Consider the following 14,445-nt stretch of genomic DNA (forward strand, 5'->3'; position numbering starts at 1 on the left):
CGTGACTACGAGACGTTATGTCTAGCAAACTGACTCAATGGTCTATGATCATCATCTGTCTTTATTTGTTTGAAAGATTAACGCCTACTCTACCCAAGAAACCAGGCAAGTCGACGTGAAATGAAGAGCGCTGACCCAAAGCATTCATAGGACAAGGTAAAACTGTTCCCAATTTCAGCCCAAGTGCAAACTAAAGTTTAAAAATATACATATTTGATACAGCGTTTACAGCATATGACGTTTTGAAGTTTTTCTTTTCTTCTTAAAAAGGAGGAAGGCAAACCTAAGGGGGACTGCGTTTGTACATCGGCTACCTGCATATGACATTTCCTGAAACACAACATTTGTTTTTTTACCAAGAGCAACAAATTTATAGATAATTTCCTTTTAAAATGAAGACATCTGGAGACAATTTCGCTGAAGAAATTGAAGGAAGAGAATTCTTTGAGAGCAGCCAGCTTTAACACAAAACTGATCCTTTACTATTTCTTCAGAGACATGACAAAGACAAAAATTTCAAGAGCTGTCAAACTTAGCGTTGTTATCACTATGCTAGAATTGCATGAAAAATCAAGAGCCGAGATGTGGATTTTACACTTGCGATAACAAATTCTCTGGTTAAATGTGACTGAACCACACAGACGCTTGTATTCTTCTCTTGATCCTGAATGAACCAGTCTTCCGTCCCTCATGTTGATGGAGGAGGTGGTCCTGGGGGAGGGGGTGGTGGTGGGGGAGGAGGTGCACCCATCAGTGGGGGTGGGGCCTGGGTATAAAAATAAAAGTTATTCATTAGAAAGTTGAATTCAAAACTGAGTTTAAGCATAGACTAAAATAAATTATGGGTAAGTAAGAACTGCAGCCACATGGCCCATCCAGGCAGAACTTCCTCACTTTTCTCCTCTGACCAAGAACCTTAAAGTGGCACTAGCTAAGATTTGACTAGAACCACAATTAATTCCTCATCTTCCATGCAGTTCTCCTGATTGGTTCTAGGATTGTTAGCTCCGAATCCACAGTAATCATCTCATAAATCGAAAAACTTCCATAACATGAGAACTGTAGAACCATAACTCACCCAATGACCATCTGATGGGGGTGGTAAGGGTGGTCCATAAGGAGAAAACCCTGGGGGTGGGGGTGGAGCAAATCCAGGTCCCTGATTCTGCCATGGTGGGGGAACAGGATCTGGAGGACAATTAAAAAGATATGGAATGTTGGTTAGTTTACAGCTGTTAATAAATTACTGCAAAATTGAACAATTATCCAGCAAAGTGGTGAAGTGGTGACGTAAATAACCAATGCTTTCACCAACACCGAGGTGAACAATTGTTTTAGTGTGAACCACACAGATCCCAAAAATTAAGTTTATTTCTTTTAATATACCAAAAAATGGTCGGAATGAAACTGTTGAAAAACAATTTTGTCTCAATAGCTGCTAGGAAGTAAATAGTACTTGTTTTTCACTTCCAGACTAGCCAATCAGCGTGTACTAAAAGGACTATTCACTGGTGTGGTATATACTGATTCCACATCTTTGACACTTCTCCACACATGGACAGGTATAAGCTCAGCTCAGTCATCATAATCACTAAAAAAAAACTATCTCCAACCAGTGAAGTTGATGCCTCTGTACTAAAAACTGCATCAACCTTTCACTTCAAACTTAGGTATTAACCAGCATGTTGACCTTTACAGAGATGATAAATGTTTCTCCCAGATTTCAACTACTCCAAACAGGTTTCTATACTCACTCTGCCAAGGAGGCGGAGGGGGAGCACCAGATGCTGGTGGGGGTGGGGGTGGGGGTCCATGTCCCCCAGGTCCCTGGGGAGGATATGGTCCAGGTCCACCCGAAGGGGGAGGGGGTGGTGGGCCGCCAGCTTGATGAGGATGAGGAGGGCCTGGAAACAAGAAAACAGAGGTTAGGACGTGACTAACAAGTGCATCAAAGATTGGCTTTCACTAATGTCACTGTTAGAATCAACCCTTTCACTGCCATGAGTGACCAAGACAGAATTTCTCCTTACAATATCAATATAACATCAAGTAACATCAAGCAGACAAGTGATGAGAATAAGGAAAAAGAAAATTGAGGTATTATCAGTTGATCCAAAACCAAATCCTCCAAACTAACATCATAAGAATTGCAATGCAGACACTTTGGAGAATTACTAATGAGATCTTGGGAGTAAAAGGGTAAAAGTCATTGTCAGACACACAGAGCACTATAGTCCAGTAAAAGTCATGAAAAGGAACAGAAGAAAAGGGTACCATTTCGATTCTTCACACTCCAATTCTCTGAAGCTTCAACTTTTATTTTCTATCTTCACTAGGTCAGAAGCAGTCTTGAATACAATCGTAAATCTGTCACTGCTGAAACCCTTCTTTAAGACAACAGCAGCTTGATAAGAAATTCAACTCTTAAGACAGTCAGCTCTTAAGACAGTCAGCTCCTAAGACAGTCAGCTCCTAAGACAGTCAGCTCCTAAGACAGTCAGCTCTTAAGACAGTCAGCTCCTAAGACAGCCAGCTCTTAAGACAGTCAGCTCTTAAGACAGTCAGCTCTTAAGACAGTCAGCTCCTAAGACAGTCAGCTCCTAAGAGAGCCAGCTCTTAAGACAGTCAGCTCTTAAGACAGTCAGCTCTTAAGACAGTCAGCTCCTAAGACAGTCAGCTCTTAAGACAGTCAGCTCTTAAGACAGTCAGCTCCTAAGACAGTCAGCTCCTAAGAGAGCCAGCTCTTAAGACAGTCAGCTCCTAAGAGAGCCAGCTCTTACCCATCAGTGGTCCACCAGGAGGAGGCAGCAGACCAGGTTTTGCCCATGGTGGAGCATTATTACCATTAGGTGGTGGTGGTGGTGGAGGTGGCCCTCCCACAGGCATGGGCACTGGCGTGCTCATGAGTGGCTTAGGACCTGGTGGTGCCGCCCATGGTGGTGGGGCAGAGGATGGAGGCCGATCTTGATTGGTGTTCTGAAACAAGAAACAAGAAACAAATTTGATGACAATGCAAATCTGTATTTCCTTCTGCCCTAATAAATTCAGTCATTTTATTTGCCCACCTGCTTTGTGCTTCTTCTTCACTCTGTTCTAAATATCTGATTTTAAATCTTTGTTTCTTTTTCCATTTACTCATAAATTGCATTTAATTTACCAACTGTTTTCCCCTTGGAAAGTTTCACATCTCAAATCACCCTGTGTTATTTGTTTGTTTGTTCTCATCATAGCTACTGGGTCCAAAATTGTGACCAGCTGGCTGGCTGCCAGTGCAACAGAGAAATGACTGATCAGTCACACGATGACCAAAACTTTAGTGGTGGTTGCAAGCATGTAAATATTTTGAAGTCTTGTCAAAGGTCTTTACGTAAATCATTGTCAAAGAGACCAAGCATCTCTCATTTTTTTTCATGACACTCTAAGACAATGTTCATTTGCCTGGTGATCATTCAGTAGAAGGAAAATGTTTTTAATGTGGAAACATCTTAAAAACTTTTTCAACCATAAAACTGGTCCATCCAGAACAATTCAGAGCCACTTCACACCCCCATAAAAAGTTAGTTGTAAACCTGAACATACCTGCATGGGTAGAGTGGGGCGTGGTGTGGGTGTGTGCTGAGGTGGTGGTGGCCTGTTTTGTTCCACTGGGGGCGGAAGCCTTGGCTGCACCTTTGGCTCTGGCAGAGGGCCCTCTCCTAGCTCTGCCATGAGTGACATGTACTACAAAAAAAAAAAAAAAAAAAAAAAAAAACAAGTTACTTCTGCTATTTGCACCCATCCATGAAGCTTGGTGAATTTAACAACTGACTTTTCAAACCCTAACCCTTTCACTCCCCAGATCTGATGACAAATTCTCCTTACTGTCTGCCATAAAATTCTTATGATGTTTGATTCAAGAATTGAATTGCACTGGTATTGGATCACTTATTGGCTTGAAATTGTATTTATTTTGTGAGGAGAAATTCTGTCTTGGTGACTCATAGGAGTGCCTTGCCTCAAAAGGCAAGGACATTCGTTGTCATGTGTTCTCTCTGATCAGCACCCAAGAGACTGTTTAGAAACAGGGGGTAAGTTTCTAAAGAAACTATGGTGCTGCGTCTGTGGGGGGAACAAGGTAATTTGGTTACATCAACTAAGTTGATATTGTAAATTGGCCACCGTAAAGAGTTAAAAAGCTGACGTTTCGAGCATTAGCCCTTCGTCAGAGCAAAACAGGTCACATTTAACCCTTTCACTCGCAAAATCTACTTGTGAATTGTCCCTTTTTAAATTAACTGCTCCACATTTCCTTATGAATTAGTCAGGTGAATTTGGTATTAGACCAAGATAACAACATCTACTTGGTAATAATAATAATAATTAATAATTTAATTAAGAATAATAATTAATAATAATAATTAATAATTAATGTGATAGTGATAGTAATATTGCTGCTCATGGTTAATAACTTTACAGAATGGTGTATCGATAATTCTATGAAGTGTAATTTCTCTAAATGTAAAGAAATGGTTTTCTGAAAGAAGGGCTACAAGTATGTATTAGACACAGTACAAAATATCCCTCAACATTCACATCTATGTATTTTGGGGGTTACATTTCGAGAAAATTGTAGGTTCTCTATTCACATCAAGAATAAGTTGGCCTCAGCTAATAAATGCCTATATATTCTTAGAACTCTTAGAACGGAGGGTTATTGTCAGGCAGAGTTGGATAAATTATTCAGCGCTCTGGTTCTGCCTGAACTTACATACGGAATATCAGTATATGGTTTATCTCCACCAGAACTTACTACCATACAATGCTTCCTGGATTGTTGTTGCAAACGTAGATACACGTCTTCTCCGGTTTCTATTATCAATTGCTTAGACAAGTCTGATGTAGGAATCTTCAAAAAATTAAGCGCGTGAGAACATCATCCATTGCACCACTCCCTTCCCAGGATTAACTCTGCTACTCATAGGCTTAGGCAAGTTAAGCCAATATATCCACTTTGCAATACTGAGCATTTTATAAATTCTTTTATTAATAGACTTAGTTTTAAGCATAACTTAGCTGTAAGTAATTAATACATATTTTAGCCCATTACACTTTATATGTAACACTTGATATGTATTTTATCAGTGAAATAAAGACTATTTATTTATTTATTCATTTATTTAATAATAATAATTAAAAATAATAATTTTCACTGCTAACTGCCATTGCAAAGTACAGCAACAATGCAGCTCAACAAGGTCGAACCTAAAGCTTACAATGGCACCCCTGGCAGCCACTATACAGTTCATGTGTGATCTTGGAGCACAGCTTACAGCCAGCTGGAATCAGCTGTATGTTGGTTTTTGGTGAGGGAGGTAAACCAGAGAACCCGGAGAAAAACCCTCGAAGCAGAGAAGAGAACCGACACAAACTCAACCCACTTATGGCATCGGGTCCGGGAATCGAACCCGGGCCACATTGGTGGGAGGCGAGTGCTCTCACTGCTACATCATCCCTGCTTCCCTTGGTTTGAGTATTCTCATTACAAGATTGCTGAATAACGTATAGGATATTATAGGGAGAAATTACTAGTCAATCACTTCTGGGAGTCAAATGGGTCAAATCAATATTACCTCACTATCCATTTTTGCCTTGTCCACTTGTACCACAGGAATAGGCGGTAGGCTAAAAGGTTAAAAACAGCAAAAGTAATTTAGAAATCTTGCATTAGTTAATTTTGAAACTAAAATCTACACCTTTGTAAACATCTTGTATTCTACTAATAATTAAATATTTAATTCATTACTAAAGCTCCAGGCAATCACAACAAAACATTATGCTTTGCAAGATTATGCAAAATGTGCCAATCTATCCCACTTACTAAACAAGAAAACAAGGTAAGTAGGATATTAATTATCAGGGATTTCATTAGAAGCTGGCAATCTGCGAATTCTGGCGGCTACTCCACAAAGGAGCCAGCAACTATGGCCATTTTACCTCCCATTTAATATGTTCTAAAGACAGACATCAATGAAGGTGTTTTGTGTTAATATTTTGTCTCCTTTTTGGAATGAGTTGTCACAATTCAATCAACAGCACGATCAGTTCGCTGTGTGCCATGTTAAGTGAACAGAAGAGAAAGACCGGTGACAAATCTGCCTCGATTACCACTGAACTGTCTTCGCCCTACTTATGTCCTAATGTACACCTACTTCTGAAATTGATGAAATCCCTGAACTATAAACAATATATCTCTGGGTTCAAATAGACCATGCACATACTGAGACACTTAATAACACTGCTTACACAGCACTCTACAGAACTAGTACATGATTATGTTGTGGGACAAATAAAAATTAGTAAAAGCTATATGTTTGTGATCTGTAACAGTTGTTACTTACTCTGTTTGAATACAATCTGAAGCCAGATGGCCTGCTGCCCCACACTTTGTACAAAGCACATTATTTGTAACATTTTTCTGTTCAGGGCACTCCCAATGGCGATGCTCTGCTGACCCACAGTTTCGACATCTACAAATAGAACCGGCAAAAAAAGCTTGAGAAATTTCCCTTAAACCCTTAAGAGTGACTAGCATTGAATTTCTCCCTACAATATCACCCCTGAATCACACCTCAAGGTCACAAGAATAAAGGAAATGATCACCAACCAGGAGCTCTCAGTTTCTATACAAATTCTCCTTGTCAGCATCTTAGGAAATGTAGAAAAAACAGTACCAAAAATGTGCATACTGATGTCAGGATTATTACCTCAGAATCTCATCATCTCTCAGTGTTCCATTCAAAGCAGCTAATTCTCGCAGCTGCATCCTCTTCAAGTCATTTTGTCCTTCCGGGGCTTCTATTCCTTGGCGCAATATATCCCGAATCTGCAAAAAAAAAAAAAAAAAAGGAAAGGAATTGTCCATTAAACTCACTTACTAGAATTTACCAAGTTACTCTTCTGAGAAATTAATCAATCCTCTGCATAAAAAAGCCGAAAGAACTTACCATTGCAACAGCTTTCTGTACAGACTGTTCATTTGGTCCAGTTACTAAGGCATGAAGCTCTTCATCTTCTCCAGGATTGGGCTGCCCGTCCTTTCTTCCCTAAACAAAAGACAATCAGGGAAAAGAAAAGAACTTGCTTGCTCATTCTTTAATTCTCAGCCCTTGTCCACTGCATCACTATATACACCAGTGGATTAGCCACACCTTTTTTCTCAATATGTTTGCGACAAATCAGTAGTGTAGCTTATCTATGAGATCATCTTGAAAACATGCCACAAACTTGCAAAAACAATGGCAAAAATTAATACTCATGAATATTCATGAGTCTGTATTAAATACTTGGCTACAAGCCAAAAAGATTCTACAAATTAAGCACTGAAGATTTCTTGTTGTTTCAAGTAAAATTCTATTAAAATCTGACAGGAATGAAAAAAAGTAAGATTAAACATAAGTCTAAGGTACTATGCCCAAACTATTACAGCTAAAATTATCAGTTAGGTTACAAAGTATTCGCTGTTTTCATTGTTAGTGAGTTGACACCACTGATTGTTTAATACAGCAACCAATAAAGTGCAATTTTCTCAAGATTTCCCCTTGTAATTTCTTTTAATTTCTTTTCAAAATTTTTTTGGTCCAAACTTGGGGTCAGGCTTATCAGTGTGTGGCTTATGTACTGGTGTTTAAGATACATTGAGATGCACAAAAAATAAATAAATAAACATGACATCTTACATTGTGTATTTTTCCTTCCTTTATAGAGCCTTTTCCTCTGATCATGATCTTTGCGCTACTCTGAAAACCAGAAAATGCACCTTAATCAGTAATTAACCTTCTGACCCCAAAGAGTGATGAACATCTAAATTCTCCTACAATATCACCCCTGAGTCAAACATTAAGGTCAGGAGAATAAAGGAAATGATCACCAACTGAAGAAGCTCTTGATTAATAAACAAATTCTCCTTGTCAATCACTCAGGAAATGTATAGAGAACAGTATGGAGAATATGCATACTGAGATTGGGGTGTAATGGGATGGAAAGCAGTCCTTCAAATTCATTAAAATTCTCAATGAAATGAAAGCATGGTGGCAAATTGTTAGCTGAAAGTTCAATACTTGCTGGTTTCATCACATCATCTGTATCAGAGATATATGATGCTACCTATTTTTCCATATTTTTCAAAGTGATAGCTCTTAAGAAGAGAGAAACAAATAATTTAAAAAAAAAGAAATATGTTACCTCTTTTTCAATCTTTTTCAATGTGTTACCTCTAAATGAGAAGAGAAAAAAATAAATTAAAAAAAATCAATTCTATCATTCCTCCATTTAACAGCTAGTAAGGTATATATCAACCGCTTGACTGCCAAGTGTGATCAACACAGAATTTCTCCTTACAATATCAATACAATATCAAGCAGACAAGTGATGAGAAGAAAGAAAAAAATCAATTAAGGGATTATTAGTTGATCCAATACCAAGTTCTCTACACTAACATTAAAAGAATTCTTTAGCAGACAGTAAGGAGAATGACTCATGAGATCTTGGAAGTGAAAAGGTTCAGTTTGGCATGCTATGCCAGAAATGGAAACATCTATCACAAAAACTTCCATTAACTTATACTTATTCAGCACAAATTCAAAGTAAAATAACAAGAAGGACACGTTAATGCAAATGTTCTTAAGCATGAACTGTCATGTAAATGCTTTGAAAAGGAGGCAGAGTGTATTGCCATCTAAGACATGTACATGTATGCAAGTAGTGGTTTTGGTGGGTCTTTTACACTGCTGTGGCAAACAATGAAATAAAGAGGAAAGAACACAGCTCCAAACTCTAAAGAGTTCAGACGTCAGCAAATCTGTTTGTCAGGAAACTGACTGCTCTAATGTCAACAAACTCCTTGCAAGAACACTTCCCACAGTGTTCTCCTTGAACCATTGTAAATATATGAATTAACTTGATTAGTAACAATAACCGGTAAAATTTACCACTGGAGATACCTCCTACAATTACCACACAATTTCTTGGAGTTCTTGAAAATTCAACTGGAAAAATGATTGCTGTACTGATTTGAATTTTTTATTTTTTTTTACCATGGGAGAATGTTGTACCTAGCAGAGAACCTATTTTATTATCAGCAATTGCCAACAGCATCGAGGACACGATGGTATTCAATATTTTCATTCCTAGAAAATTGAAAATAATTGATCCCTAAAAAATTGCCAACTTACCTAGGTCCAATGAGTAATCCAATGAAGTTCACTTCAGGATGATTGTCCTGTGGAATCATAACCTTATCCTGGATTTTTATGATTGGTGGCCTGTGTTGTTTTGAAGTAGATTTTTAATGTTAGACATGATGTACACAAAATTTCTACGCAGTTTGCCCCTTTTTTTCAAGGATTAACCAGGTTTGAGTTAAGAAATTGGGCTGCCAACTGAAATTTCTATTGAGGCTGGTCAAGGATGGCAAGATCTTACCTAGTAACAACATTTCGTTCCCAGTCAGTAATGATGCTTTCAATGTGGGGCTACTAAGCTTTTTGTTTACAAAGTAACAGAGGGAAGTCACAATAAACAAATGCTCAACACAAAGTTTTATTTCCATTCTTTTACTTGTGGTAGTGTCACTTATACTCGGGTTAGTCAGGCATGCATCAAAATCTTAAAATTTAAACACCTCTCCAAGGTGCCCAAGGAATAAAGTTAGGTGTCTGTACCCACCCAAACTCTACTAGAGTACAAATTAATGAATAAAGGCTGATAGTTACGAAAGAAACTGTTTGGGGCTGCGTCAGTGGGAGTAACGAAATAACTTGGATATATCAACAAAGTTGAAGTGGTAAATTGGCCACCGTAATGTTTACAAAAGCTGACGTTTCGAGCGTTAGCCCTTCGTCGGAGTGAATAGAGGAATTGCGGGTTGTGTGTGCTTTTAAAGGCGGAAAATGGAGCTACGTTATTGGTGGGAACATGGCAACGAGAAATGCTGTACTAGAGAACAGCATTGTCAAACCCGCTGTAGAGTTCCACCAGAGTCTGGCAAACTAACCATTAAACACCTTCATCTAACTTTTCTCCCTTTAAATTGTTTCAAGAAAAGCATCCACTTTACAACAGTGACATCTGCCATTAAGTCGAATGTGTTACAGAACAGAGGATCCAAAGTGTCAACTGTAAAAACTAATTCAACAAAAACCACTCACTTATAGTCAGCAGGAGGCTTGTAATCTTCATTCAAAGTCAGAGCTTCCTGTATAAGATTGTGTCTCTCTTCCTCTAGTTTCTTTCTCACTCTGAATTCACGGGTGTTCAACCTTTTCCCTTCTGTGTTATAAATTGGCTCGGGGGATGGTGACCTAAAGTGTGAAATAAAACAAGTAGACATTATTAAGAGTTTGATCCCTATGAGTGACTACTACATGTAGGTATTTTCTCCTTACAATACCACCCCTGAATCACACATTAAGGTTACAAGAATAAAGGAAATGATCACCAACTAAAGTAGTTCTTGATTGCTACACAAATTTTCCTTATCAGCAACTTGGGAAATGTCTAGAGAACAGTATGGAGAATATGCATACTGATGTTAGGGTGTGACGGGTTAAACTGTGGGTTTGAAATAATATTTTGAGTTTATTTTCAAACAATATTACCCAAAATGATAACTCTCTTTACTACTGTCATTTCTCCCCTTGAAAACACTCTGATATAGCTGAGAAATTCAAAATTTGTGTTTTCAGTCATGGCATTGAAGCAAGACTTGGTTTGATTTGTATTTTTCTAAGATCAATGAACCCTTCAACCTCAAAGAGGGAACAGCATCCAGGGCTCAACACTAACTTTCCAACTTACTAGCCAAGTGGCTAGTGACAACTTAGATGTTAAACAATTTTAGTTTGTTTACCAGCCAAACTGGCCCAGCAGAAATCGAAAACCACTAACCAAAATTGAATTTCCACTAGTCTGTGGCTAGTTAATGTTGAGCCCTGAGCATCTCATTCCTTTTAAAATATTAGCCCTAAATCAAACCCAAAGGTCATGAGAATCAAGCAACTGAAATTACCCAATAAAGATTAAGCTTGTTCAACAAATTCTCTTTGTAAGAACCATAGGAAATGTGTAAAGAACAGTTTGGAGAATTTACCTCTCATCGGGATTGTCTGGTATCCCAAGCTCTCCCGTCCGCAGCATTCTGGTAATTTCTTCAATCTTCAGTTGGGCTGAACAGAAAAACGATAACGATACAAAAGAATAAATATAGATACTGTCTACAAAAGATGAGGTCAATTTACTGTCAAATATTCATATTAGATGTAATTCCAAAAAAAAATAGGGGGATAGTGATACATAACTGAATTAAGAGGTGGCCATGAGAAAAAAAAAAAACAGACATTCTTGTCTAAATGCCAGGTTGTAGATAGGGAAATAGCCTGAAGGTTCAGATTCTAACTGAGCTGGCTAAAAAAGAGAGATTTTGTTGCACAATTTTGTACCCTTTACAGCAACCCTTGCCAAAATACAGTTGGCAATCACCTCCTTCTCAACTAGCAAATCTAGCTGGCAGCCCAGCACTTAGCAAAGACCCTGCAAATGAAGACAGGGTTTAAACTGAATGTCCCAGAAATCTACACAAGAAAAACATCCTACCTTGAAACACAAGGTGAGAAGCAAACAAGTCTTGACTAGAAAACAAATTCTCCTAAGGGCAATTAAAGAGAATGAAGGAGAATCAGTAGCAAAAATATCATCATTGATCATCCCCTTACCAATATACGCCTGTTGCTGCTCTGGTGATAGATTTGGCGGCATTGTTGTTGGCATTCCAGGGATAAAGGTTTTCTTTTCTTCAGTTCCCCATCTGCTTTTCCTTTTTTTCTTTCTTTCTCCATCTAAAAGTTAACAAAGAAGTTAAACATTTCACTCCCAGGATCTCATTACCTTTTATCACCTAACCTATCGACTCAGTCAATAAGTATGTAACATGGAAACATTTCCCTCAGCTCCTTAGGTGAATGATGTTACCTCTTTACCTGCCATCCTCTTGAGAATTGTGGAACTAATTCACCCTTATGCCTAGGGGAGACTGGCACTTAAGGCAGCCCAAACATTACAATCCACATTCCCATATAATGTCACTAAGGTCTGTAAACACTTTTTCCATATTAACTTTTATTTTCTTTATTTCAGATTCAAATAATGATTAACAAACGAAAAAATGAAAGGACATCATGTGAAATACAGCCTTAGAACTGATTCTCATTTCTTTTTAAAGAAGACAGAAAAAAGAACGTCAAATATTGCACAAATTTTACACAAGTAAGGGTGATATTTAGTATTCATGATTTTTTTTTTGGAAAATAGGACTCGTCTTCAATAAGCAAACATAAATTTGATCTCCGTGAAACAAAATTTAACTCGGATCAACTCAGCCGTCACCACAGTGATCTTCAAAACATGAGCGTAGTTAATCTTAGAAACATTGTAATCGGAAAAGATTAAAAATAAAACAACTAGACATAAACGACCTGAGGCAATCCTATACTGATCTAAAACGTCTGTTAAAATCGTGTAATTTAAAAGTTAAGGTAAGCTTTAACCTAACGAAAATTTCTGCGCTTTTCAAGGGAGCTACAGCAATCATTACAAGTTCACGTTGATCAACTGAAAATTCTCTCAAGCAAGTGTTTAGACTGGTATCTAGCCAGTAGATTTTACTGCATGATAATAATAAATTTCAGCATGCATTAAATCCAAGATCTCACGCTGGTACAAGTATTGTAACTAGGAAACTCACCTCCGAATTCGGAATAACCGGCTTCTCGCTTCAAGCCAGGTGTAGGGCTAACAGATCCGTGTTGCTTCGCGGCCAATATTGGATGAAGACGACCCAATGGAGTTGTATTAGCTCCAGTTAAAGACATAGCAATCGTCTTATCACACCACCGTAAAATTAAAACATTCAGTAGTAATTTGACAGTACAAAAACGTTAGGCGATTCGAAAAAACATTCGTTCTTGCCAAAAAAAGTATCACACGGCCACGATATTCTTAAGAATAGCAAAGCATCATGGTTGACAAGCACACTGGACATGCGCAATAGCTGTAAAATTTATGTAAAAGTCACAAAATGTCTCGAAATAATATGGAATTTCCCACATCCCGGCTAGTACATTTCGTTTTGTCTACGAGCTGAGGTCGGTTAAATTAATCAACATAATGGCCAGGTTCGATTCCTGGGCGATTTTGGCGTACTGGTGTACCCTCCTTCAGGCGTTACTCGGCGGAACCATTGCACTCCGGTTCCGTTAAGTATATATGTCGTCCGGCCGTTGCAGCACTGACCATTGCACTAATGGGTCCGTGGCCGGGGGCGCCTGAAAAACAAAAAAAAAAAAAAACATAATCGGTTAGTAGCCTGGGGGTTCTTGAGTAAATTTCAGCGATTTCTCCCCTAATAAAACCTGCAAAGTGTCTCAGTACGCTGATGACACGACTTTAATTCTGGCTAACGATTACTCTGTCACCCGCGCTTTTAAATTAATTAACACCTTCGAGCGAGGCTCTGGCTCGAGGCTTAACCCCAAGAAGACCGAGGGCTTATGGATAGGCTCCCAAGCCGGTAGAACAACTGGCCCCGTTAACATCACCTGGGTGGCCGATAAGCTTAAAATCCTCGGAGTCTATCTTTGTAACACTAATCTGGACCAGGCTAACTGGGCAGATCGGGTTGCAAAACTCGAAACCCGCCTTAACATCTTGCGCACTAGGACCCTGTCCCTTGAAGGCAAAGCTATGATCGTTAACACGCTGGGAGCTTCGGGCCTCTTGTACACTGCCACAGTGGTAAAAATGCCTGAGGGCGGTTCACACCCGCATCACCAAAGCTATTTGGGAGTTCCTCTGGAACGGTAAGGCCGTACTGGTCAAACGCGACACATGCCGGCTCCCCTGGCAACAGGGAGGGTTGTCCGTAGTAAATCCCCTCCAAAAGGCGCGAGCCCTTAAACTCCGGGGGATTCCTTCGGTGGGCGACGCGACTTACACCGCTAAATGGGTCTATTTCGCCCGATATTGGGTCGGCTTTCCGCTGAGCCACAGAATTAAAAGCTGGGCGTTTCTCCGCTCCAATAACGTCCCCAAGCACTTAGGGGATAACCATTAACCGACCCTCGTTGACCGGGTGGGGGTGGGGGGGAATTTCGATTCTCTCCCTGACCACAGTGCTAGAACCTTTTATTCCAGGCTAACTCCCCCTCCTCCCCAGCGGCTCCCTTGTGTCACACAGTGGGAACGGAGGTTCGCGTGCCAATGTAATTGGCGCCACATTTGGGAAGAAATCTTTGGTGCCGGTCCGAGCACAAATTGGGTGAGCGAAATTGCGTGGCGGATCGCTCACGGGGTGGTCAAGACGCGCGCTTACCTCAAGTCCTGGCGGGGACTTGCCGTGAGCGATCAATGCGCGGG

The 14,445-nt window shown here is 39.4% G+C and overlaps 1 protein-coding gene across 2 annotated transcripts; it reads right to left on the reverse strand.

Annotated features, from left to right (window-relative positions):
• Positions 1-43: 43 nt before the first annotated feature.
• On the reverse strand, positions 44-13,040 carry LOC111326587 (splicing factor 1). 2 transcript variants are annotated; one of them, XM_022930600.2, is made up of 16 exons: positions 12,776-13,040; positions 11,748-11,870; positions 11,126-11,201; positions 10,185-10,337; positions 9,210-9,299; positions 8,221-8,251; positions 7,716-7,775; positions 6,984-7,082; positions 6,744-6,862; positions 6,378-6,506; positions 5,610-5,661; positions 3,580-3,720; positions 2,781-2,976; positions 1,755-1,904; positions 1,079-1,188; positions 44-766 (listed from the first exon to the last, which is right to left on the reverse strand). In XM_022930600.2, the coding sequence occupies exons 1-16, from the start codon at positions 12,900-12,902 to the stop codon at positions 689-691; spliced, it is 1,734 nt and encodes a 577-aa protein (XP_022786335.2). In that variant the 5' UTR covers positions 12,903-13,040; the 3' UTR covers positions 44-688. The 2 variants fall into 2 exon arrangements, with proteins under 2 accessions (XP_022786335.2, XP_022786336.2); XM_022930601.2 differs by lacking the exon at positions 12,776-13,040 and having other exon boundaries at positions 11,629-11,769.
• Between the last annotated feature and the right edge of the window lie 1,405 nt (positions 13,041-14,445).

This window comes from Stylophora pistillata, chromosome 2 (genome assembly GCF_964205215.1).
Source record: "Stylophora pistillata chromosome 2, jaStyPist1.2, whole genome shotgun sequence".
In the NCBI taxonomy this organism is placed as follows: Eukaryota; Metazoa; Cnidaria; class Anthozoa; order Scleractinia; family Pocilloporidae; genus Stylophora; species Stylophora pistillata.

Excerpts from the sequence above, each read along its gene's own strand:
- LOC111326587 (XM_022930600.2), bottom strand. The coding sequence starts at position 12,902 with ATGTCTTTAACTGGAGCTAATACAACTCCATTGGGTCGTCTTCATCCA. Across the intron at positions 11,202-11,747 it reads GCAGCAACAGGCGTATATTG|CCCAACTGAAGATTGAAGAA; the intron begins GTAAGGGGATGA and ends TTTTCTGTTCAG. Across the intron at positions 6,507-6,743 it reads AGAGATGATGAGATTCTGAG|ATGTCGAAACTGTGGGTCAG; the intron begins GTAATAATCCTG and ends TTCTATTTGTAG.